The following is a 26,307-nucleotide window of genomic DNA, read 5'->3' as shown; positions in this document are numbered from 1 at the left end:
CACTTGGAAAATGGTTTAATGATGTTTTACAACAGAAATGAACTGTACAGTTACAGTAAGTTTAATATATATAAAAAATTACAGCAGACAAATGCATCTACACAAAATCTACCATTTCATTCTGATTCACTGTCACCTACACAACCTTTCCCAAGCCTATAGAGCCCCTGCAGGCAGCCTCAGGAAGGGGATCCTATAAAGGGCACTTTTAAAGAGACAGCACCGCTCATGTTCCCCACCACCTCCTCAGGCCTCAGGAGGTACCAGCTAATTCCCCCCAAAGTGAAGTTGCTTGTGTTTCGGGTTTTCAAAACCAAGAAAAAGTGTTTCCCAAGGGCCCAGATAATGAGGTCCTGAACTCCAAGTTATCAGTTGATTCTTATGAAATATTCCTATCAGAGGGGAAATGGCTAACTAGGTATGCTGGGACAGTGAGGCTATACGATAGCCACCCAGACTGTAGTTATCTAAGCAGAAATGTAGAAGGACTCCCAATAAACTACTTATGAATTGTCACTGCCTCATTAAAGTTGCTGGACAATTTTGGAAAAAAATCATTTACACCACATCTTAAGTTTCCACAAAAGAGAACTCAAACTCACATTTTAAAGTTAAGTACATAAAACAAAAAGTTTGGGGAGACCAAGGAGTCAATTTCCCCTTGTATTCCTCCCTTGACAACAGTGGAAAAACACCCCTGAATCAATATTAAAAAAAAAAAAAAGGCAAGAAAAGAGAAAGGTGGTAAAGTTAAGATATTTAAAGACAGAGAGAAAGAAAACAGCTTTAGAAAAACATGATCACTGTCTTCTTAAAACAAAATGGAATCCCAGTTGGGATTGGTAATCAGCAAATATTCAATCCAAATTGAACCCAGTGGAAGTTTATTACTGAATATTATGTACACTCAGAACTTTTTTGTTTTCTTTTTTATTATGAACACCTAGGCAGTGAAAACTGTTATGTTAATACATACAGAGACACACCCCAAACATACAAAAATACTATTATTCAAACTACTAAGAATAGGACAGTTATTTTCATGCTATGACTTTAAGAGCATTACACTGAAACAAGAAATGACTTTTTTTTTTTAATATCCCAGAAATATACCAAAATATACATCTAAGCTTTGGAATTACTGAGGTTAGACTAATGCAAGTGCTGGGTAATCGTACTTAATACACAAGTCTAAGGTTCTGCAGGAAAGAAATTATCTTTGGTATCTGCATCAGGCTAATATTATTAACATTTGGATTTTGCTTTGGGATAGAGCTTGTATGACCCTAAAACCAAATCCCCCCCTTCCCCAATCAACTGAGATTAAAAAGATCCATGTAAAAAGTTCCTTCATTTGCAACCCCCCACCCCCCAAGTTAAAAAGTCACAGGCATCTACCTAGCACAAAAGGTTGTGAAATACACTGCATAGTCGCACAGTGGTGCTGCAAAAGGAAACAAGTTACAATGAGGAGAAATGGAAAGCTCGATAATCGTTCTGCATGTTTTCTCACAAACAGGACAGCCACTTCCAAGCAGTTCCAGTAAAGGAAAAGAGAGAAAAGGCTCAGAAGGGCAACTTGGCGTGTATTCACCCGCCAGCACCGCCCCAGAGGTTAAAGCACCCAGCAGAGCAGCCAATCCTGCACCAGTGTCTTCAATTTCCCCCACTCTGTGGAGTCCATGGGTGCCCAGCAGCACCCCAACCATCCTAGTCCCTCTGCTAAACCCCCGTGGTGACCACGACTGTTGTAGGGGTGGATCACCGTGCTAACTATAGGGTGTGTTATCATGGTGATGGGCTTCAGTCCACTGTTTTGGAAAATCTGAAATGCCAATTTATTCCATGGCATGTTCACAAGCTGGCAAGAGTCAAGGCTACTGAGCATCTGCCTCTGTAAACCTGGAACGTGGAAAACAGACCCCCTGCCCTTCCAATACCGTCAGAGGCCCCACCTCCCCCGCCCCGGCCCCCTCCTCTTAAATGCCAGGACGCCACAGACTGGATTGATGCTGAAGACTTCCCTTTTCTTTGGTTTTTTTGTTTGTTTTGAGTTTATACAATCATTAGAAAATCTTTGGTTTTGGCTGGAAATTTTAAAAATGAAGCAAAACAACACAAAGAAACCACCCTCCCCCTGGCTTATAGCAGCAGTAGTAAGACCTGGCAAAGCTTTTTTTTTCAACATCGGGGGTGGGAATTGAAGGTTGGGAACTACATTCAAAGAAAAGGTGAAGGGCTGGAGATGCAGCTTCTAGACAGCCCAATGGATATAAGATTGTCAAATAATAATAATAATATTAATAATAATAAAAACTTAAATATTTGGATTTTTTTTGGTCATGTCAAAGGAAAAAAGTGAAATGTATATGCAGCAGTCAGGTTAAAGGAGCCTTTGGTGTGTCTTCCCTTCCACCCAAAGTCCTGAAAATAAGCAGAACCCTGAGGCCTCACAGGGGAAGGGGATGACCTCTCCCTACCAGGGAGAAGGCAAGTACAGGAGGTGATGTGTGGCCAGCAGTCAGAGATGTGGTGGGGGCTGGGGGTGTGGGGAGGGCTGGCCAGCCCCTAAGGGCAGGGTGGCGGGGAACAGATGTTAAAGAGTCCTGGGAAGACCCCTTGCAACAAAAAGAAAGAGACGATTGCAATTTGCCCTCAGCTTGCAGTAGCTTTTAAAGCAGCAACGTTCAGAGGCTTTGGGAAGTCCCACCCTAGGCTACAGGTCCCATGATGCTATAGGCCAGAGTTCAACATTACTCAGAAGAGGGAGGGCAGACTTGGCAACTCTGTAGGGGTTAGAGAAAGTTAAAGCATGTTACTCAGTCACGAGTTAGAAATGAGGTATACAATAGCTCCTGGATTTGTGGTGGGCAGAAACCCCCCACACTTACTCACCTCGTTTCTGCTATCACCACAGCTGCAGGGACTGAACTACAGTCTAATGTAGGGGAGGGCATTTCCTTGGAATGAAACCTCCTGTGGACTGAGCAATGCACACAGGCCCCCTCAAGCAAAGGTAAGAAGCTGGAAGAAGTCGGTCTCTCCCTTTTACCCGCACTCAGGGGAGACACACTATTTACGCTCTCAAAAGCCAATGTTACAACAAAGTCTTAGGCTCTCTCCTTCTCCCACTCTGAACTGTTTGCAGTTTTAAACACAACCAGGCTGGTCCCCTCTCCTCTCAGAAAGTCTACGCCTTACGGAGAACGTGTAGGATCAGAACCAAAGATGTTCTGATTGTAGGCACCTCCAGCTGCCTACAACCACAGCCTTTCCTAACAGGACTGTCATTCTGCTTCTCAAAGTGCTTTCCCTTCCTGTGCTATTGTTCAGACTTAGAGACCCTTTGGGACCAGGTAGGAGCACAGAGTCTTCTCTCCCCTTGGCTCTGTCCTTTTCAATTCAAAGGAGATCCCAATTTTAAAGAAGTGTTTGGATGTCTTCTCCTGGAAACAACACTGTACCCAACTGTCTGCCTGCAGACTTCTTATATCACGCGAGAGAGCTCAATGTCACTGCCAAGTCACGAAAGAAGCCTTAAGCTGCTTTTGTGAGGTTGTGGCTGGCTCAAAACAATGATGAACAAGTAAACAAACCAAGCTCGGGGGAACTTTGCATCACACTTCAATGTTTTGCTTGCTTTTTTTTTTATAGAAAATTAGTTTTGGGGTCTGAACCTTCTGACAGTGTCCTGGGTTTGAACTAGAAGGTGACCCTGGGTGGCACGGTCCTGTACAGAATGGGCTGATTCAGGGTCAGAAAGGATCATTACGGGACCGGCCCTGCCCTGCCCACCCTCGGAGCTTCGCTTCCGCGACAGCGGAGGTCCGTCACGTATGGTCTGTCTTCCCACAACTGTTTCAAGTGATGTTATCTTTAATAGTCTTGTTACCTGCTTCCTGACCTATCTAGTACTTTGAAAAGTCACATAATATTAATATCACTTTTATATAATGCCAGAATAGGATTACTGGTAAAGCTGTCATAAAGTTCTGCAACCTGATCATTTTTTGATAGAATATGAAGAACAATAAATTTCTTTTCCCTCTCCCATTTTCTGTGTCTTATCAATAGTAAACCAAAACAATGAATTACTCAAGTCTCCAGAGCCCATACGTAGAAACATTCTGTAACAATACAGCTCTACGGAAGAATAAAAGAAGGTCTTTCGGGTCTTCATGTACTCTTGCTCTTAAAAATGCTCATTCTTTACGAGTGACAGAACAACTAAATAGCATCTGAACTCACACTGGTGGTACTTGTTCTCGCTGTAAGTGTTGGATAAAGGGAAATAAAAGACTCCTACTCCTATCTTTTGCCACACTCTCTCTAAATTTCCCAGCAATTCCAAGAATATCACTGCCACACTGAGCAACTCTATGCATCTTTACAGAACCAGCAGAGTGAAACTAAATAAATCTCTTTCCCAAAGCTAGGACGACCAACAAGACTTCCTTCAAAAGTGGAGACTATAGAGGCGGAAGGAGAGAGGGGAGAGGAAGAGTAGAGAGACAAATGTAAAGCTTTTTCCAAATTTCAGCGTTTTCTCCTTATTTCTGCTGCTTGTGTGGAAAACATAAGAATAAACAATGCAGTGTCTTTGGTATCCAAACGGAACCCCACTTAGGTTCTGAGAGAAGGGTCACCTACTGAAAAATAGCCTTTCTGGATACAGAGTCTATATCTGAACTTGGGAAGCCAAGAAAGTCTGTCCCACAGTCTGGCCAGAAAGGGCTCTTAACTGTTCCTAAACCACATCATTTCTCATTCAAGACAGCCCACCAAGAACAATACTTTCGGCAGTCTCACTAACCGGTCTCTAAAGGTCACACCATCACACGTGTCGGGTGAGCTGGTTGGCTTTCAACTTCTTGATCTGGTTTTCTTCTGTTTGCATTTTTGGTCAAGACAGAATTCGCCTTTATATGAGAAAAGGAAGTGAGGTTTTAAACTGCTGTGCTACCTGCACAACATTCAATAATGTGACAGAGGGTGACAAAAAAATGTTTTACTTTAATTTCCTAAGATGCATCAACCACTCATTTCTCTTTTCCTCTCCAAATTAAAGGGTGTTGTCTAATTCTGTCTCTATTTCTCAACTACATACCCCAACATTCACACATTAATCCTTCTCTTAAGCTCTTGCTACATGAGAGGTAATGAATCATCAGAAGAGCCTGGCAGGGTCTGGGGGGCCCAGGCAGCCATAGGAAGGGATGGAAATGCCTCGAGGACCCTGAACTGGATAACGAATGTGTAACCTGCAAGCCACCACACACTGCACTGCAGCCCAGACCTTAGAGAGGCCAAACCCCAAACCCAAACACAGGGATGATCAAGTTTCCTTTGGCAAGACAGAGATAAGGAAACACACACACACACACACACACACACGCAATGCAATGTTTTCCTTCTAACATAATCACCTTCTTCTCTTCCCCCCACCCCTCCCTAACTCTATAAACTGTAACCTATAAACAGGATCCCAAATACATATAGCATCAGTCATGTTTATCAATCATAATAAACATTAGTTCCACTAAATGCTACAGCTAGAATTATTTCCACTATTTATAAAGTTTTTCCTTTTTATTTATTTGGTTTTTAGTTTAAACCAGCTCTGTAACAATGCTAAGCTATGCTGAGGTATTTTATGAAGGTGCCAGAAGCTAGCTGTTACCCACCAGCATTATCCTCACGGATTAAGGTATCACCATTCAAAGTGAAAAGGAAGAGAGGAAAGGAGATCCAGATTACAGAATAACATAAAATCCACGAATGTTTACTGCTTTAAGCAAAGGCTGAGGGTAGAAGAGCCTACACATGGAACTGCTTCATGAATAAGGATGTTCAGAAGAAAGCAACTTCACAAATCATATGGAAATCTGGGTATAAACTGGAAAACTGAGAAAAGACATATTCCCTGCCCTCTGGCTGGATCCGTTCAAATATCTTACTGAAAATTTCAGGGGTGTCCCATTTAAGTTCTTTAGATTAAGAAAAGTATATGGTAGAACAGGATTAGTATTAGTTTTTAATGGTGAAAGCAATTTATTTATCCTATTTTTGTCCAAGTTCGTATTTGTACTGTGTGCATAGATGGCCAGGGCTGCAATTAAACTAAATGCTTTTCACACACACATACAAAAAGGAACTCGCAATGGTTATGATCAACTGAATCCATCAATTCTTGCCCATTTGAGTCAGCTCCCTGTCCATTCTCTCTCGTTTCTTCCTATTGTAATGATTTCACTTTTCTCTTGGTAAAAGTTTTGTGAGGGTGATATGGTTTGGGAACAACTTTAGACTATGAATTACAAAGAGTTTATTTTGTAAGCCAAGTGTTTATTATATACTAATTGCAATGTTTACTATCAGGATCTACAACTTTAAAAATCTACATTAATTTCCTGTATTTGCAAACGTATCCAGCTTTCCCAGCAATTTAAATAGAAAATTTAACGTTAAAGATTGGGCTGAATTTAAATATTGTGTCAAGCAAGTATCTGTGCTTCTGCATAATATATAGACACGGTTCTCTCCCACCTTCTCTCCCACCAAATAAATGAGGGGTAATAGAACAAAATAACGTAAGAGAGAGGTATATGTGCTTTTCTTCCCAACGATGGATGAACTGTGTAGAATAAACTGGCAAGATAATCTCACTAAAAATCTTTTAATTAATCTTATTTTCCCTTTTAGAAAATGCTAATTTCTAATAATGCTACCATGAAGTACAAATCAGTATGGCCCTAAACAAAATCAAAGTTGGATGCCTTTGGTTCCATTTCTCTAGTAATAAGTTGGGCAAACTGGGATGGTATTGATCTTTCTTAACAAATAAATAAAAGAAAGTGTGTTTTATATCAAGTCATAAATGGATAGGAACAATTTTTTTTTTTAATTCTAAAAGACTGCCTATATAACTTCAGAAACATTTAAACTAACATAGCACTCAACATATTTCTTAACTCAAGAACAATAATATTGTTCTTCTGAGAAGCCCTTTTCTAGGTCTTTCTCCTCTGTCCTTTAGATTTATACAGGGTACAAAGAAAGTTTATAACCAAACTGCCCTGCCTGTGATAAGCAGGATTGAGGCAATTACATTCATCACTCCCCAGGCAGGGCCCAGTACCATGGGCAAATATAGTATCACTATAAATGCATTTGGAATTAGTCTTTGGCTTAATATGTGTTAACCAAATTCAGGAATAAAATAAAACCTGGATAAAGATTAAGGGGAAAACAAAGAAGGACCACAATGAACTGTGATGACCTACCTGGTCTTTTCTCTTAGAAGCGCAGAAACTCTACCAAACATTTCTTTTTGGCCAAATGGACTCCTTAATTTCCAGACTCTCCCATATAAGGTGGCTAAAAGTTAAGTCTGAGTACCTTAGCTTAGGAGATTCAAAGCATTTCTTGAGATGATAAAAAAGATGATACAAAGTAAAAAAGGACTAAAGGCTGAGGCATCAAGCAATATGGTCAGTAGACAATCTAGGGATGATGACGGGGATTCAATTTTAAGTTAAACACCCATCAACAAGCTGTTTTAGTGTTTCATGTATACATTTCACAACTTGTTTCTTAAATAAGAGAATAAAAGAAAAATTCTAAGAGTTACCTTTGTCTAAAGGATATATTTCTTCTTTCGAACACAGGTTTTTATGCTGGTTTTAAGTTTATCCTCACAAAGTGATCCACACTCATACCCACACAAAGGCAGAATCCCTTTATCCCAAACTGATTAGAGACTACAGACAGGGCAGGGAATAGAAGACCATTGTACTGACACTTAAAGCTTAGTATCTTTTTCTTAATATGAAAGTCGATTGGTGATCTTATTTCAGAGAGGGAGTATATCTGAGCCACACGGGGAAACAAACACACACGGCCTTTCCTTGCTCCTCCTCTTAATCCACTGGGCTTGAGTCCCTTGGGACTCAACACTTCCTTTGGTAGCGATTTGGGAAATGAATGCTACAACCTCTAACCCAGTCTGGTGGGTATCAGCATTTTCCTCCCTGAATCCTTCCTCCTAACCTACCACTCCCAAGGGAGGGACCATCCCTGTGGGCAGCTACAGTATAACTGACAGCCCTAAAATCATCTGCACAGACTAAAATTAGAGACGTCAACTCAGGAAAAGGTTAAATTCAACTACATCAGAGAAACAGAGGGATGAAGAGGAGAACAATTAGTAACTGACACTGCCATTCTATTTACACACCAAACTAAATAAACTACTTAAAAAATCAAGTTAATGTCTGCCCAGAGGATATTACAATTTACCAACATAAAAGATTAAAACAAGCAGCAACTTTTATATAAAATTAATAAAGACAAATGAAAAAAAGAAATTGTCAGTAGCATCTATCTCCTCAATGTGTCTGAACTGCACGATATAAACTAGTCCATTAGTACAGCAGCTTGCTAAAAATTGACTTTGGTTCAAGCTTAGTTAAAAAAAAAACATTAAAAAAACATACCACACATAATAACGGTGGATGGACATTTGTTATCGTTTCCCTGCTTGCAGTTCACTGATTTTAGAGGGATTTTAGGAAGGTGAAGGGTACTTTGTGAAATAAAACGGGAAGACAAAAGAAACAGAAGAAAAATTAACAAGGGAACTAAAACGTTTCTGGCCTTTTAATATTAATATGCCTGTCTCCAACTTGAATGATCACAAACAAAAACACACACTGTGTCTGTATCACTGCCTTTCCCAACACTGAGACAAATACACAGAATTCAAGCTCCCTCGTGGACACAAGCAGAGCAAGAAGAAGAAAAATCACCTGTAAGCTCTCTCTCAGCCCCAAGCTTGGAAGGGGAAAAAAGTGCAGTCATGGAACCACTGGAGATGTACACAAGCACCCACAGATGCCAGGCGGGAACCTTTAATTCCAATAAGAAGGGAGCTCAAATGAGCTGCATTGCAGCGATCCAGTCTTTGGGAATTTTTTTGGATACAGATACTATAATAACAGAACACTGACAAAAAGGGAAATCCAATCTCCAGGTTACCCTTCCTGGAGAAGGGAAACCTTCATTCCTATTCATCTCCTTCCATAAACATTTCCTTTTCATGGGCTCATTGACATCGTCTAGAAACACCCTGAAAACAATTATAGAAGCTAACTGCCTTCTACAATGAATAAAGAGATGTGTATTGCCATTTAGACCTACCTAGCAGGAGCATCACTAACAAACCAAGAAGACACGTGAGGTGTGTACAAAGTTCCTGCTCAAAGTCTTTCAAAGGTTCAACAGATCCCATATCTGGCTAATTAGTGCCTTCTCCAGTCAGAGAACCAAGGAGAGTATCAGGGTTAGAGGAACTGATAAGCCATCTACTGAAAAGGAAGTCTGTGGCTGGAGGAAAACGTGGTAACCTCACACTCTTCTCATCACACCTCTTTGGGTGATCCAAACCAATGAAAAACAGTCTAGTAGAGTTCCTTCAATAAACAAAAGAAGGGAAAAGGTTCCCAGTTTCATTTTCTTCTTTGCCAAGTAAGTTAAAGGAAGTTTGGATGAAAAACTTCCACAAAGTGGAAAAAACAAACAAACACACCGACAGTAGGAGCATTTCAGGAGATAAGAAATCAGGAGAACCACCAAGTCAGGTGTCTGCAGTAGTCTTTGCTCTTTGGAACCAAATCCTGCCCTGCAACATGCACAGCCGTTTCCATTCAAAGTAGCAGAAAGCAGCACTGTCGCACCACAGGATCTGGGCCTCAGGTCAATGATCTGGGGTGAGTGAGAGCTACAGTTCAGCAGGAATTCCTTCCTACACAAAAGTGCTCCAAAGGCACCACCTGATGCGGGGGAGGGGGCGTGTGTGGAGTGGGAGTGTTTGCACACACTGCCTTCAGCTTCTGCACCAAGCCTCTTGCATAAGTGGCAAAAGAAAATAATTTTCTAGCACCTCTGTAAGAGTCATCAAGGATAAGGAAACCGGCAAGAACATTCCCCGCAGTTAAGAGCGTAAGTCCCCCCTCACCCTAAAGCCCTCCCACCCCACAGTGTGGGAGCTCGCTGAAACAGGATCCAGGAGCGAGAGATAAACATGTCCAAACTATATATATATATATATATATATAAAAAACAATAACAACAATAACAATAGAGATACAGTAATACAGGCCTGCCTAAATTGTACCAGTTAAGAAAGGAACCCCCAACACAATTGATATGATTATAAACACCTTGTTATGACTTAATGGCCTGTACAACAGACCCATAGAAATGATTTTTTTTAAAGAAAAAGAAATTTAGACAAACAAGAAATCCCCTTCCTATGTCGGAATTGGTAACCCACCTTAACTCGTCATCATGACTGCTGGAAATGATAAGTAGTCCTTTCACTTATTTTTTTGTTTGTTTTTGACTTTTTGTTTCTGCCTTTTTTTTTTTTTTTTTTAATTTTTGGTTAGAAAGTTCTCCAATCCATGAAGCAATCCTGAAAAGACAGTGTTTTATTAAAAAATTAGGCAAATTTGCTGTCCCATCTCCATCTCTTTTTTCCGCCGTGTGTTTTCTCTCTTCTCTCCCTCCTCTCCCTTGCCCTTGCAACATGGCAACAGGAAGTCCATCACATGTTTCAGTCTCTGCCAGCAGCGCCGCGCGGCCCAGCTCACTGCGCCTTGGAGGCGGTGGTGGTGGTGGAGGCAGCCCCGCTGGCAGAGGCCACAGTGAAGAGAGAGTTCTGGATAGACTCAGCTGAGGTGGAGGTGGCATGAAGGCTGGCTACAGGTCCAGAATTCCCTGCAGAGGTTGCAGCGGCAGAGACCAAGCTAACTGGATTGCTGGTGAGCAGAGAGAGGTTCTGAGGGGTCAGGAAGAGAGGGGCGGTCACGATGTTGGGGGCTCCTCCTGCGTTGGCGAATACCAGGTTCCCAGTCGCGTCCAGTGACGTTATTGGCAGAGAGCCACCAGAAGCAAGAGCTACAGACAAACCCCCGGAACAGGCAGGAAGGAGAGTGTTAGTACCAGCCTGGAGAAGACCAAGAACGCATCAAACGTCCTAAGCGCTCCTACAACCCCGATGAAAAAAGTTTATCCCTTAGCTGAATTTTTCCCCTTAATCACAGTGCTATAATTTACCAACCAAAGATTACTTATAATTTTAAAAGAGCCTAGAGGACTGAAAACTCAAATGAGCATGAACAGGATAGGAGAGAAGAGAATCAGAGTTATATTTTTACCTTGAAATCTCAACTTATTTCATCTACCCAGAAATATCTGTTAAATCCAATAATTTTGATTTAATGAAAATTACTGACTAAAGTAACTCCATTCAAAAGACTATTTTTTCCTGTATCTGAAAACCCCCAACAATCCCCTCACCCATATAATCACACCCTCACATGTATATCTGAGGGTTTTTCCTAGTGGCATTAAAATTTTGATTTCTTACATAATTAAAAAAAGCAAGAGGAACTGAGGGAATGTCCCTGACTTTGGACACGATCACACAATGAGTACAGAACAGTGAGTCCGGGTGCAGCTTGGCATTCTCTGAGACCCCAGGCTTAGGGGCATAGTCCAGTTCGGTACTCAGCTGTGTCTTTTTAGCATCACCACAGACCAGAGACACATTGTAATGCAAGAGAAAAAGTGATTTACCACAAATCTTACTCCAAAAAGAAATCATTTTATAACAAAAGCTTTACAGATCTAACCAGGAAGCAATTTCACATATGATTTAGTCAATGAGAAAGTCAATATAATGTAAGGTAATCTAGGTGGTATTTTGGATTTGTTTGGAACTAACTGCCCACAGTATACTGTAGAGATATCATCCATGAAACACTAATCCTAAATGAAGTTTAGCAGTTTAAAAACTGTTTTTGGCTCCAAGAACTCTCATTTAAGCACGAATTATTTTAAGAAAAAATTATGAGATTAGTATAGTGATGTCTCAAAGTGTTTCCTTGAGTCACATAACAGCAAGCATCTTCAAACATGAAGCTCAAATACTAAACAAAGCAGCCTCTTCAATATATAGAATGAGTGGACTTAGACTCATTTTAGACTGGATAGCATGCTAAGGCCAAAAGGGACACATCTGGGCTTGGGAAAGAGATGTTAAAATCCAAGAGAATCTAAGCTCTATAATGATGAGGAAATATAGATGGCAGAACCCAACAAGAATTAGAAGTACTCCTGTAGGCTGCATGCTGCCCTCCAACATTAATTTGTTACAGAGCCTTCCAGTACATGGCTCTTGAGGGTGAGGATGGGGACCGGGCAGTTTTACTTGGTTAAGCTTGCCTGGGGATGGTTCTTGGATGACTATTTAGATAAATTTAGGAAGAAATACCTCCAAGCCTATATTGTAAGAAGATAAATAGTAGCATAAAAGTGCCGGTTTCTTTTTCTGGTTTTCTGCCACACTGTGCAGCCGGCAGGATGTTAGTTCCCTGACCAGGGATGGAACCCGCGTCCCCTGTGGTGGAAGCGCAGTTTTATCCGCTGGATCGCCAGGCAAGTACCATCCTGGTTTCTTAATACACCACACTAAGCATATTTCCTATTCTTACAAACTGACACCTGTATTTTTCTTACAAAGCTTTTTATAGGAACACATTCCTGGTCCTCAGGGTAGTCAGCATTATCAATTCAACTATCTCTTCACGTCACTTTCATCTCTAGCAAAGCAGACTTCCTCCATCTAAGAGAAGAAAGAGAAAGCTAAAGTAAGGGAAACAATTCTACTGACCTTGAATAGTTGCCAGTGTACTGTTGCTCATCAGAGCTGGGCTGAGAGCACCACCAAGGGTTCCCGGATTGAGACTGAGTAAGGCACCTCTGAAAGACCAGAAGAGCAGAGACATTACTACAACGCAGACACATGTGTCAATCTGACAACATACCCAAGGGGACAAGAAAAAGGAAAATACAGGTGGGAAGTATACGGGAACATGTGTTATTCTTTTTATACTCTTTACATGGTGCTTCCAAGTTACTGCTTTCCTTGATGCTCACTTATACAAAGCAAAGCACGGTTATGGTCCACACAAAATGTAAAACTTACAGTCATTTTGACTCTTTAAGTTACTTTGTTCTCTTTTTTCCAAAGCAAGAGAAAAAAATGACAGAGAATAGAATATATTTACAACTAATTCTTATTTTTTTGATGATATAAACTCTAGTCCAACCTCAATCAATGTCCCTGTGCTACTACAGAGCAACCTATTTCAAAGAGATTATGGCTTTAAAGGTTTTCTGTTTTGCATTTAAGATAGTGTTGAAAAGTATTCCCTATGAGTAACTCTAGGGATGACCTCCGAGTTGTTTCTCAAATGTAAACAGGTAAGAAAGCACCTTACCCAGCTGCAAACTGTGAGGGTGCCATCAGGCCTGGGTTTAGTCCTGCAGCAGCAGCCATGGCAGCGAGACTGGCATTTGCTGGCAACTGGGCAGCTCCTTGGAGGGCGGCAGCTGCTGCTGTTTGCAACCCTGATGCTGTCACCATCACCTGGCTGGTCCCAAGAGGAGAGGACAGAGGAGCAGAGGTGGTCTGTGTGGTGCTGGTCTCGCTGGCGCTGGACGCCTCGGAGGTGGCGGCTGAGGCGGAAGGGGAGGGGCTCAGGGCGGGGGAGGTGACCGCCGAGGGGGCCGGAGGCGCCGTGGAAATCACGGTTGCAGTGTTGTTGGAGGTGGTATCTGTAGTGCCTGAGAGAGAATCACACCGGACAGTGACCTTCTGGAACAGTTTTTGGAAGGATGGTTGCTTTATTCAGCCATACTCTAGATTCAGCTGCATCATCTACCATCCAGTAACATGTCTTTTTCTATTAAACTCGTTCAGTGTTTCTATGGAAATTAACCACAAAAACAAACATTGTAAGAACCAAAGCCATGAATCCTACTTTAAGAGGCGAGAGTAATAAAGTAACCCTGAAACAGAGAACATGGCTTTTCAATTCCAATTTCCTATTAAAAAAAAAAAAAAAATCACAGAAGCTCTAACTATAGAACACAACTGCTCTGGAGAAGATAAGTATAAGAAAAAAATCCAAGCTTCTGAAAAGCATTTTCATTTAGAAATCTGCTTAGTCTCTTTAGAAAAATCAAAACAAAGTAATGAAATCAAGAAAAAGATGTATATTTTTATAAAATAAATATTAATAACATTTACAGAAATAGTACAAAAATAACTAAAGGCATATGTCTGGAAGTATAAAAGACTTCAGAAATGATATAAGAACTACACAAATCAAAATAAATATTTCAAACCCATAAACATATTAGAAAAAAGATCTATATAAAAACTTTCTCTGTGATAAAATCTGTCACTAAGCTATAGAATACTCTCTTCTCTATTCACAGCTGTATTAAAAATTTAGTCAGTTTTGTTCTTTTAAAACCTATGCTGAAGCCTTTTTCTGACCTGTACTAAGAACACCTAGAATTCAACTCTCATCATTTTACTGTGAAGAAACGTTTCTTTCACATATCACAGTTCAGTTCAGTTGAGTTGCTTAGTCGTGTCCGACTCTTTGCGACCCCATGATTCCCAGCACGCCAGGCCTCCCTGTCCATCACCAACTCCCAGAGTTAACTCAGACTCGCGTCCATTGAGTCAGTGATGCCATCCAGCCATCTCATCCTCTGTCGTCCCCTTCTCCTCCTGCCCCCAATCCCTCCAAGCATCAGAGTGTTTTCCAATGAGTCAACTCTTCACATGAGGTGGCCAAAGTACTGGAGTTTCAGCTTTAGCATCATTCCTTCCAAAGAAATCCCAGGGCTGATCTCCTTCAGAATGGACTGGTTGGATCTCCTTGAAGTCCAAGGGACTCTCAACAGTCTTCTCCAACACCATAGTTCAAAAACATCAGTTCTTCGGTGCTCAGCTTTCTTCACAGTCCAACTCTCACATCCATACACGACCACAGGAAAAACCATAGCCTTGACTAGACAGATCTTTGTTGGCAAAGTAATGTCTCTGCTTTTGAATATGCTATCTAGGTTGGTCATAACTTTCCTTCCAAGGAGTAAGCGTCTTTAATTTCATGGCTGCAGTCACCATCTGTCATGATTTTGGAGCCTCAAAAAATAAAATCTGACACTGTTTCCCCATCTATTTCCCATGAAGTAATGGGACCGGATGCCATGATCTTCATTTTCTGAATGTTGAGCTTTAAGCCAACTTTCTCACTCTCCACTTTCACTTTCATCAAGAGGCTTTTTAGTTCCTCTTCACTTTCTGCCATAAGGGTGGTGTCATCTGCATATCTGAGGTTATTGATATTTCTCCCCGCAATCTTGATTCCAGCTTGTGCTTCTTCCAGCCCAGCGTTTCTCATGATGTACTCTGCATATAAGTTAAATAAGCAGGGTGACAATATACAGCCTTGACGTACTCCTTTTCCTATTTGGAACCAGTCTGTTGTTCCATGGCCAGTTCTAACTGTTGCTTCCTGACCTGCATACAGATTTCTCAAGAGGCAGGTCAGGTGGTCTGGTATTCCCATCTCTTTCAGAATTTTCCACAGTTTATTGTGATCCACATAGTCAAAGGCTTTGGCATAGTCAATAAAACAGAAATAGATGTTTTTCTGGAACTCTCTTGCTTTTTCCATGATCCAGCGGATGTTGGCAATTTGATCTCTGGTTCCTCTGACTTTTCTAAAACCAGCTTGAACATCAGGAAGTTCACGGTTCACGTATTGCTGAAGTCGGCTTGGAGAATTTTGAGCATTACTTTACTAGCGTGTGAGATGAGTGCAATTGTGTGGTAGTTTGAGCATTCTTTGGCATTGCCTTTCTTTGGGATTGGAATGAAAACTGACCTTTTCCAGTCCTGTGGCCACTGCTGAGTTTTCCAAATTTGCTGGCATATTGAGTGCAGCACTTTCACAGCATCACCTTTCAGGATTTGAAATAGCTCAACTGGAATTCCATCACCTCCACTAGCTTTGTTTGTAGTGATGCTTTCTAAGGCCCATTTGACTTCACATTCCAGGATGTCTGGCTCTAGGTCAGTGATCACATCATCGTGATTATCTGGGTCATGAAGATCTTTTTTGTATAATTCTTCTGTGTATTCTTGCCACTTCTTCTTAATATCTTCTGCTTCTGTTAGGTCCATACCATTTCTGTCCTTTATCGAGCCCATCTTTGCATGAAATGTTCCCTTGGTATCTCTAATTTTCTTGAAGAGATCTCTAATCTTTCCCATTCTGTTGTTTTCCTCTATTTCTTTGCATTGATCGCTGAGGAAGGCTTTCTTATCTCTTCTTGCTATTCTTTGGAACTCTGCATTCAGATGCTTATATCTTTTCTTTTCTCCTTTGCTTGTCGCTTCTCTTCTTTTCACAGCTATTTGTAAGGCCTCCCCAGACAGCCATTTTGCTTTTTTGCATTTCTTTTCCATGGGGATGGTCTTGATCCCTGTCTCCTATACAATGTCATGAACCTCATTCCATAGTTCATCAGGCACTCTATCTATCAGATCTAGGCCCTTAAATCTATTTCTCACTTCCACTGTATAGTCATAAGGGATTTGATTTAGGTCATACCTGAATGGTCTAGTGGTTTTCCCTATTTTCTTCAATATAAGTCTGAATTTGGTGATAAGGAGGTCATGATCTGAGCCACAGTCAGCTTCCGGTCTTGTTTTTGTTGACTGTATAGAGCTTCTCCGTTTTTGGCTGCAAAGAACATAATCAATCTGATTTCGGTGTTGACCATCTGGTGATGTCCATGTGTAGAGTCTTCTCTTGTGTTGTTGGAAGAGGGTGTTTCCAAGGCAAAGTATTCAATATCACAGTAATCCAAGTCTAATCCCCAACCAGTAACACTGAAGAAGCTGAAGTTGAACGGTTCTATGAAGACCTACAAGACCTTTTAGAACTAACACCCAAAACAGATGTCGTTTTCATTATAGGGGACTCAAATGCAAAAGTAGGAAGTCAAGAAACACCTGGAGTTACAGGAAAATTTGGCCTTGAAATATGGAATGAAGCAGGGCAAAGACTAATAGAGTTTTGCCAAGAAAATGCACTGGTCATAGCAAACATATCACAGAGCTAGGAGGAAATCAGACCCCATCTACTTCAGTACTGACTCTATTGTCCCCATTTCCTATCACGTTACACGAAATTGCTATGCAGTCTCTGAATGATTCAGGTAAACATACCTTTCTTACTGTTAACTGAAAAGGGAGGATTTACTTACTCTTCTGCCCTTCTCAAAAATATAAGATGATTCCCTCTTCACTCGTGCTGTCCATAAGTACAAATTACATCTTTGTGGATATTATTAATCACAATATCATCATTCAGTTCTAAATCTATCAAATCAGTTTATGTCGCTGGGCTATTGAAGCTATGTTGGCTCTTATGTTTGGCAGATTCATACACTTTTCCACTTTTTGACACTCTTTTCCTAAGATGTGCACACTGTTCTGTAGGAAGGTAAATGTCTTTTCTCATTTTTCTTCTGCTGCTAGTAAATTTCAATCTTTTCTTGACCAATTTCTCACATTATCTAACTTGATTTCACTTATGGGCACTACTTTCTTTTCAAAGTTCTGAGATGAAATCGCCCATATCTTGAGGTCAAAAGCTTAAAGTGACGTTTATTTCACTCTTTCTTCACTCTCCAGAGCCATTTTTAGACTACTCAGCATCACTTTCTTAAAATCCCACATGTATACAAAGAAAATCTGAATAATTTCATCAGTGAATTTAAGATAAGCTAAGGGACAAAGGCAGAGGAACCAGAGATCAAATTGCCAACATCTGCTGGATCATGGAAAAATTAAGAGAGTTCCAGAAAAACATCTATTTCTGTTTTATTGACTATGCCAAAGCCTTTGACTATGTGGATCACAATAAACTGTGGAAAATTCTGAAAGAGATGGGAATACCAGAACACCTGATCTGCTTCTTGAGAAATTTGTATGCAGGTCAGGAAGCAACAGTTAGAACTGGCCATGGAACAACAGACTGGTTCCAAATAGGAAAAGGAGTACGTCAAGGCTGTATATTGTCACCCTGCTTATTTAACTTATACGCAGAGTACATCATGAGAAACGCTGGACTGGAAGAAACAAGCTGGATTCAAGATTGCGGGGAGAAATATCAATAACCTCAGATATGCAGATGACACCACCCTTATGGCAGAAAGTGAAGAGGAACAAAAAGCCTCTTGATGAAAGTGAAAGTGGAGAGTGAGAAAGCTGGCTTAAAGCTCAACATTCAGAAAATGAAGATCATGGCATCTGGTCCCATCACTTCATGGGAAATAGATGGGGAAACAGTGGAAACAGTGTCAGACTTTATTTTTCTGGGTTCCAAAATCACTGCAGATGGTGACTACAGCCATGAAATTAAAGACGCTTACTCCTTGGAAGGAAAGTTATGACCAACCTAGATAGCATATTCAAAAGCAGAGACATTACTTTGCCAACAAAGATCTGTCTAGTCAAGGCTATGGTTTTTCCTGTGGTCGTGTATGGATGTGACAGTTGGACCGTGAAGAAGGCTGAGGGCCGAAGAATTGATGCTTTTGAACTATGGTGTTGGAGAAGACTGTTGAGAGTCCCTTGGACTTCAAGGAGATCCAACCAGTCCATTCTGAAGGAGATCAGCCCTGGGATTTCTTTGGAAGGAATGATGCTAAAGCTGAAACTCCAGTACTTTGGCCACCTCATGCAAAGAATTGACTCATTGGAAAAGACTCTGATGCTTGGAGGGACTGGGGGCAGGAGGAGAAGGGGACGACAGAGGATGAGATGGCTAGATGGCATCACTGACTCGATGGATGTGAGTCTGAGTGAACTCTGGGAGTTGGTGATGGAGGCCTGGAGTGCTGCGATTCATGGGGTCTCAAAGAGCTGGACACGACTCAGCGACTGATCTGATCTGAAGAGACAATGACTCCAGAAACCATTCAAAGTAGTTTTTTCTGGTTTTATCTTCTAACCACTTCCCAGGTGGCACAATGGTAAAAAATGTGCCTGCCAAAGAGACACAATCCAATAATGCCAATCTCCAATGAGACATAGGGGACTCAGGTTTGATCCCTGGGTTGAGAAGATCCCCCAGAGGAGGAAACTGCAACCTACTCCAGTATTCTTGCTTGGGAAATTCCATGGACAAAGATGGGCTACAGTCCACAGGGTATCAAAGACCCAGATAACCGAGCAGCTAACCGTACACTCCTGCGTCCTCCAGTCACATTCTAAGTGTCTTCAACATGAATGTCCCATAAGCACTAGAGTACAATAACTTAGTAAGATCTTCAAATTATTTCTCCCAGTCAGTAAATCACATTTTAATCAACATATATCTTTTATCTATATTCTTAGCAACTCAATTACTTGGGCAATTTTGATCAGGGAATTGATGTTTGCTGAGCTTCAATGTGCTCAACAACAAAATAAGATGCCATCATCCACCTCACAAGGTTAGCAGAAAGTTACCTGCAAGCATACATAGTGTTTGGCATAACCTCTTGCTTCCCATCTCATCTTTTTTAATTAAAAAAAAAATTTTAAAAAATGATTTTAGTTGGTTTAAATATTGCTCAGGTGTACAGCAAAGTAATTCAGTTATACATACGTCTGTATCTATACATACATTCCCCTCCATTCTTTTCCGTTGCAGGTTACTATAGGATACTTGATATAGTTCCCTGAGCTATACAGTAAATCCTTATTGTTTATTGATTTTATATATAGTAGTTAGTATCTGTTAATCCCTATCTCTGTATTGTTATAATTTTAGTACATGCACTGCCAAGGCAAGCACCCATCTCATCTTTTAAAAAAAATAGATTTAGAGAGATACAATTTATATGCCATAAAATTGACCCAATTTAAGTATAAAATTCAATGGTTTTTAATATATTGACAGAGTGGTACAGCCATCACCCCCATCTAGTTTATGACTGAAAAACGTCCCTAGTACCTATCTGCAGTCACGCTTGTTCCCACCAACAGCCTCCAGTCGTCTGCTTTTTGATCTGTACATTTACCTTTCCCAGATACGTAATATAAATGAATCACTTGGTTTGCAGTCTTTCGCATCTACCTTCCTTCAGTTAGCATGCTGTTTTCAAGGTTCATCCATGTTGTAGTAGGAATCAATACTTCCTTCTGTCTTAAAAGTATCCACTGCAGGGACAGACCACATGACGTTTAATTCATTCACCAGTTGGTGGGTAATAGCTTGTTTCCAGTTTTTGATTATTACGAATAATGCTGCTATGATCATTGTGTTAAAGTTTTTGTGGAAATGTTTGCTGTTCTCTTGGGGGAACTATTGGGTAGGAAGGTAAATTTATGATTAACTTTTAAAGACACTGCCAAAGTATCTTCCAAAGTGGCCATATCATTTTACATTTCCACCAACAATGCATGAAGATTCCAGTTTCTCCATATCTCCAAGACCTATTATTTTTGGTCTTTCTGATTATACCATTTAGTATTAAGAAGTATCTCATTATGATTTTAAACTAGCATTTCTCTGAGTAATAATGTTGAACATCTTTTCATGTGCTTATTAGTCATTCTTATATCTTTGATATAATGTATCAGTTCAGTTCAGTTGCTCAGTCCTGTCCAACTCTTTGTGAGCCCATGGACTTGCAAAGGCTTCCCTGTCTATCACCAATTCTTGGAACTTACTCAAACTCATGTCCAAGTTGGTGATGCCATCCAATCATCTCATCCTCTGTCATCCCCTTCTCTTCCCACCTTCAATCTTTCCCAGTATCAGGATTTTTTCTAAGGAGTCAGTTCTTTGCATCAGGTGGCCAAAGTATTGGCGTTTCAGCTTCAACATCAGTCCTTCCAATGTATATTCAGGACTGATATCCTTTACGATTGACTGGTTGGATCTCCTTGCAGTCCAAGGGACTCTCAAGAGTCTTCTCCAACACCACAGTTCAAAAGCATCAATTCTTCAGTGCTCAGCTTTCTTTTTTTAAATTTTTAGACAGGTTTATTTATTCACTGCTATTAACCACTAATTAAAAGTCTAATTTAGCTCTTGCATGTTTTCAAAATGAAAGAAAAATTTAAAACTGAATACTTCAGTATTTAAAACACATATATTTATTCTTGCAGTTTATAAAATGACAATCTCTTTTTCCATATTCACACTGAAATTCTGGCCCACTGATTTAAAAATTAACATTTTATATGGTGCCAGTATTTCATTAAAATACAAATATATATACACCATATTTTCCTTTGTTACCTAAGTGCCAATACAGAAACCTAATTTTTACATGAATATACATCTGAAACAGTTAACCCCAACTTTATGTTGCTATTCTAAAACAGTTTGATTTATTGTAACAGTTTTTTAAGTTCTCTAATAGTGTTAAAGCCACTTAGACAAGATTTCAGCAAAATCTTATTTTTCTTTTAAACTGATGACAGAATTGGCTTTATCCTTCTGACATACAGACTAAATTCCCAATTTACAGCTACATAAATCCAAAATCACTGCAGATGGTGACTGCAGCCATGAAATTAAAAGACGCTTACTCCTTGGAAGAAAAATTATGACTAACCTAGATAGCATATTGAAAAGCAGAGACATTACTTTGCCAACAAAGGTCCGTCTAGTCAAGGCTTGGTTTTTCCAGTGGTCATGTATGGATGTGAGAGTTGGACTGTGAAGAAAGCTGAGTGCCGAAGAATTGATGCTTTTGAACTGTGGTGTTGGAGAAGACTGTTGAGAGTCCCTTGGACTGCAAGGAGATCCAACCAGTCCATTCTGAAGGAGATCAGCCCTGGGATTTCTTTGGAAGGAATGATGCTAAAGCTGAAACTCCAGTACTTTGGCCACCTCATGCGAAGAGTTGACTCATTGGAAAAGACTGATGCTGGGAGGGATTGGAGGCAGGAGGAGAAGGGGACGACAGAGGATGAGATGGCTGGATGGCATCACTGACTCGATGGACGTGAGTCTGAGTGAACTCTGGGAGTTGGTGATGGACAGGAAGGCCTGGCGTGCTGCGATTCATGGGGTAGCAAAGAGTCGGACAGGACTGAGCGACTGAACTGAACTGGACTACAGGGAGATCCAACCAGTCCATTCTGAAGGAGAACAGCCCTGAGATTTCTTTGGAAGGAATGATGCTCAAGCTGAAACTCCAGTACTTTGGCCACCTCATGCGAAGAGTTGACTCATTGGAAAAGACTCTGATGCTGGGAGGGATTGGGGGCAGGAGGAGAAGGGGACGATAGAGGATGAGATGGCTGGATGGCATCACTGTGCCAATGGACGTGAGTCTGAGTGAACTTCGGGAGCTGGTGATGGACAGGGGGGCCTGGCGTGCTGCGATTCATGGGGTCGCAAAGAGTTGGACACGACTGAGTGACTGAACTGAACTGAATTTAAAGCTCCGTAAGCAAATCCACCATTTCTACTTCCCTTGTAAAAGTGAGGTTCTTACCCTCTGCCCAAGATACCATTAAGGTATACTTTGTGCATAAACAGAAATGTTTCAAATTGGTTTTCTTCATATGTGTACAAGCAGGTTTAAATAACAGAAATATGCACTAGAAAACAAAGGCATACTTAATTTTTAGAGCCAGAAAAATGTTTAAGTTACAATATAAACATTACTGGAAAAGGAAAATAAAACCAGCAGGTGGGCTCATTTCTACATAATCCTTCCTTTGTAAGATAAATAGTCCCTACAAGTACACTTAGTGGGTTTTACTTTTTAATAGATAAAATGAATATCTATACTTTGAAATGCAAAAAAATATAAGAATTAAAATTTAAGGCCAAGTCTGCCCCTATTCATGATTGGCTGCTTGTCTAGTAAGACCTGGGTCCCTAGGTATGTTATCCGCTCTCCAGGAGCTGATTGAAGCAGTGCATGTGAAATTCGGAAGGATCCAGGAGGAACTAAATAGCGTGGAAGACAATAATACGATAAGATGTCAGTCGAGAATTTGTTTTCCTGCATGTATATTCTTCGTAATTTCAGACAGCCCTTAGCTATGACGATCATGGCTTCATCTGAGATCTTGTAACACTGGCCGAAACGATACCTTTGAGTTCTCTGCATTTCGACCCCAGCTGTTTTGAGTCCTTCATCAGTCAGTTTGTCCTGGTTGCTTACATGAACTTTCTGAAGTAAAGGACAGTGAGAGGCAACTGCAATAATAGAGGTGTCAGAAAGCTGTTTACACCTGTAAGCTGTATACCTATGAAGTCCAGGACATTTAAATGTTAGAACACATACGCCAGTATCAGACATACTGCGACAATCAGAAATGCAGATTTCAATTATATTTTGACTTCTTGGTGCAATTTTTTCCAATAATTCATCAGTGACCTGCTGACAACTACTAAGATCCAGCTGCTTCCAAAACTGGAAATCTAAACAAAGGTCACCACGCCAGTACTTGCAAACCAATGATGCAGAAAGGCAACATTCATCCAGAGATAAATTGGAAAATATCTTGAGCAGGATGGAGGGCGGGAGCTGGTTGATATCTGGGGCGTCGGGGGGCAGCTCCCTGTGGCAGTTGCCCAGCAGCTCTGGGCCCTCCGGACAGTGGGCGTCGTCGCCCCCCGCTCAGACCGAGTCCCTGCCAGCCTCCGCGGGGGCCCCTCCCGGGGCGGAGGGGGAGCGCAGGGCTGCTTACAGGGGGTGCAGGCGGGGACCCCGGCCCCCTTCCGCTTGTGCACCATCTCAGGGGGCATGGGGGGCTTGGCCAGCGGTGCCCGGAAGGGCTGAGAGGTGGCGGGCAGAGCAGGCAGGCCCACAGGCTCCGCGTGGGCCCACAGGAGGTTCTGGGCCGGCTGCTCCCGGGCAGCGGCAGAGGCTGGCCCCCTCATCTTTCTTTATAGTCCAAATCTCACATTCATACATGACTACTGAAAAAACCATAGCTTTGACTAGACGGACCTTTGTTGACAAAGTAATGACTCTGCTTTTTAATATGCTGTCTAGGTTGGTCATAACTTTTCTTGCAAGGAGCAAGCATCTTTTAATTTCATGGCTGCGGTCACCATCTGCAGTGATTTTGGAGCCCCCCAAAATAAAATCTGTCACTGTTACCACTGTTTCCCCATCTATTTGCCATGAAGTGACGGGACCAGAAGCCATGATCTTCGTTTTCTGAATATTGAGTTTTAAGCCAACTTTTTCACTCTCTTCTTTCACTTTCATCAAGAGGCTCTTTAGTTCTTCTTTGCTTTCTGCCATAAGTGTGGTGTTATCTGCATATCTGAGGTTATTGATATTTCTCCCGGCAATCTTGATTCCAGCTTGTGCTTCATCTAGTCTAGCATTTCTCATGATGTACTCTGCATTTAAGTTAAATAAGCAGGGTGACAAAGATACAGCTTTGATGTACTCCTTCCCCGATTTGGAACCAGTCTGTTGTTCCATGTCCGGTTCTAACTCTTGCTTCTTGACCTGCATACAGATTTCTCAGGAGGCAGGTCAGGTGGCCTGGTATTCCCATCTTGTGAAGAATTTTCCACAGTTTGTTATGATCCACACAGTCAAAAGCTTTGGTGTAGTCAGTAAAGCAGTAGTAGATGTTTTTCTGGAACTCTCTTGCTTCTTTGATGATCCAGTGGATGTTGGCAATTTGATCTCTGGTTCCTCTGCCTTTTCTAAGCCCAGCTTGAATATCTGGAAGTTCATGGTTCATGTACTGTTGAAGCCTGGCTTGGAGAATTTTGAGCATTACTTTGCTAGCATGTGAGATGAGTGCAATTGTGCAGTTGTTTGAGCATTCTTTGGCACTACCTTTCTTTGGGATTGGAATGAAAACTTTTCCAGTCCTGTGGCCACTGCTGAGTTTTCCAGATTTGCTGGCATATTGAGTGCAGCACTTTCATAGCATCATCTTTTAGGGTTTGAAATAGCTCAACTGGAATTCCATCACCTCCACCAACTTTGTTCAGGGTGATGCTTCCTAAGGCCCACGTGACTTCACATTCTGGATGTCTGGTTCTAGGTTAGTAATCACACCATTGTGGCTATATGGGTCGTAAAGATCTTTTTTGTATAGTTCTTCTGTGTATTCTTACCACCTCTTCTTTATCTCTTCTGCTTCTGTTAGGTCCATACCATTTCTGTCCTTTATAATGTATATTATATATAATGTATATTAGATGTAATGTTATTATATATTAAAATCTTTTGCCCCTTTAAAAAACCAAGTTACTTATATTCTTATTATTGAGTTTTAAAAATTTATTTATCTATGTGTTTAGGCTGCACTGAGTTTTGTTCCTTTGCATGGGCTTTCTCTAGCTGCAGCAAGTGGATGCTACTGCTCCTTGAGGTGCACAGGCGGCAGGAGCTGCGGCTGAGTTCGGCAGGCTTACTGCGGTGGTCTCTCTCGTTGCAGAGCACAGGCTGTGGTGCACAAGCTTCAGTAGTTGTGGCTCCTGGGCTATTAAGAGTGAGGGCTCTGTAGTTGTGGCACACAGGCTTCGTTGCTCTGAGGCATGTGGGATCTTCCTAGACCAGGGGTTGAACCCATGTCCCTTGCAATGATTCTTATACATTGCACCAGGAAAGACAGTCCCCTACTATTGAGTTCTAGGAATTTTTTTTTTTTTTTTTTTTTGCTGAGTGAACTCCCTGGGAATTTTATACATATAGGATGATGAAGAAAAAAAGACAGTTTTAACTTCTCCCCTTTCAAACTGGATGTTTAAAATTATTTTCCATTGTTAAGCTGGCTATAACTAGACTCATTAGAAATCTGTCAGAGCAAACATTCTTCCTTTGTTCCCAATGTCAGGGGGGAAAGCATTCAGTCCTTCCCATTTAGTATGCTGTTAGCTGTAGGTTTTTCAGTTGATGCTCTTTATCAGCTTAGGAAGCCTTCTTCTATTCCAGATTTTTTAAATCATGAGTGGGTGTTGGATTTTGTCAAATGCTTTTTCTGTATCTGGTAAGATGATCATGAGAATTTGGTCTCCTATTACTATGGTGTGTTACATTAATTTATGTTCAATTATTAAGCCAACTTTTTATTCCTGGGATAACTCCTTGGTCATGTATAATCTATTTTATATGTTGCTAGATTTGACTTGTTAAGATTTTGTTGAGGGCTTCTGTGTACATTTTCATGAGTGATATGGGTTTATAATCTTTTTCTTATGATATCTTTGTTTGGCTTTAATAGCAAGGTAATACTGGCTTCATACAATGAGTTGTTCCACTCATTGGACATGTTCCATAGACATGTTCCACTCCATGTCTATCTTCTGGAGGAGACTGCTCAAGAGTAACTCTTACTTCTTGCTCAAATTTCTGATAGAATTCACTGTTACAGCCATC

General features: G+C 41.0%; 1 protein-coding gene and 1 pseudogene across 6 annotated transcripts in view; both read right to left on the bottom strand.

Moving 5' to 3' along the window:
• POU2F1 (POU class 2 homeobox 1) overlaps window positions 1-26,307 on the bottom strand; it is a 214,757-nt gene continuing 188,450 nt past the window's right edge. For all 6 annotated transcript variants that reach the window (XM_070366820.1, XM_070366832.1, XM_070366825.1 and 3 more), the window contains 3 exons: window positions 13,347-13,692; window positions 12,737-12,825; window positions 1-10,959 (listed from right to left, as the gene is read on the bottom strand). In XM_070366820.1, coding sequence (XP_070222921.1) covers window positions 10,649-10,959; window positions 12,737-12,825; window positions 13,347-13,692 — 746 coding nt within the window. In that variant the 3' untranslated portion in view covers window positions 1-10,648. The remainder of the gene's footprint in view (window positions 10,960-12,736; window positions 12,826-13,346; window positions 13,693-26,307) is intronic.
• Window positions 20,903-25,253, bottom strand: LOC138986845 (F-box/LRR-repeat protein 17 pseudogene; annotated as a pseudogene).

The sequence above is a fragment of the Bos mutus genome, chromosome 3, assembly GCF_027580195.1.
Source record: "Bos mutus isolate GX-2022 chromosome 3, NWIPB_WYAK_1.1, whole genome shotgun sequence".
Taxonomy (NCBI): domain Eukaryota; kingdom Metazoa; phylum Chordata; class Mammalia; order Artiodactyla; family Bovidae; genus Bos; species Bos mutus.
This window is presented reverse-complemented; position numbering and strand designations above follow the sequence as displayed.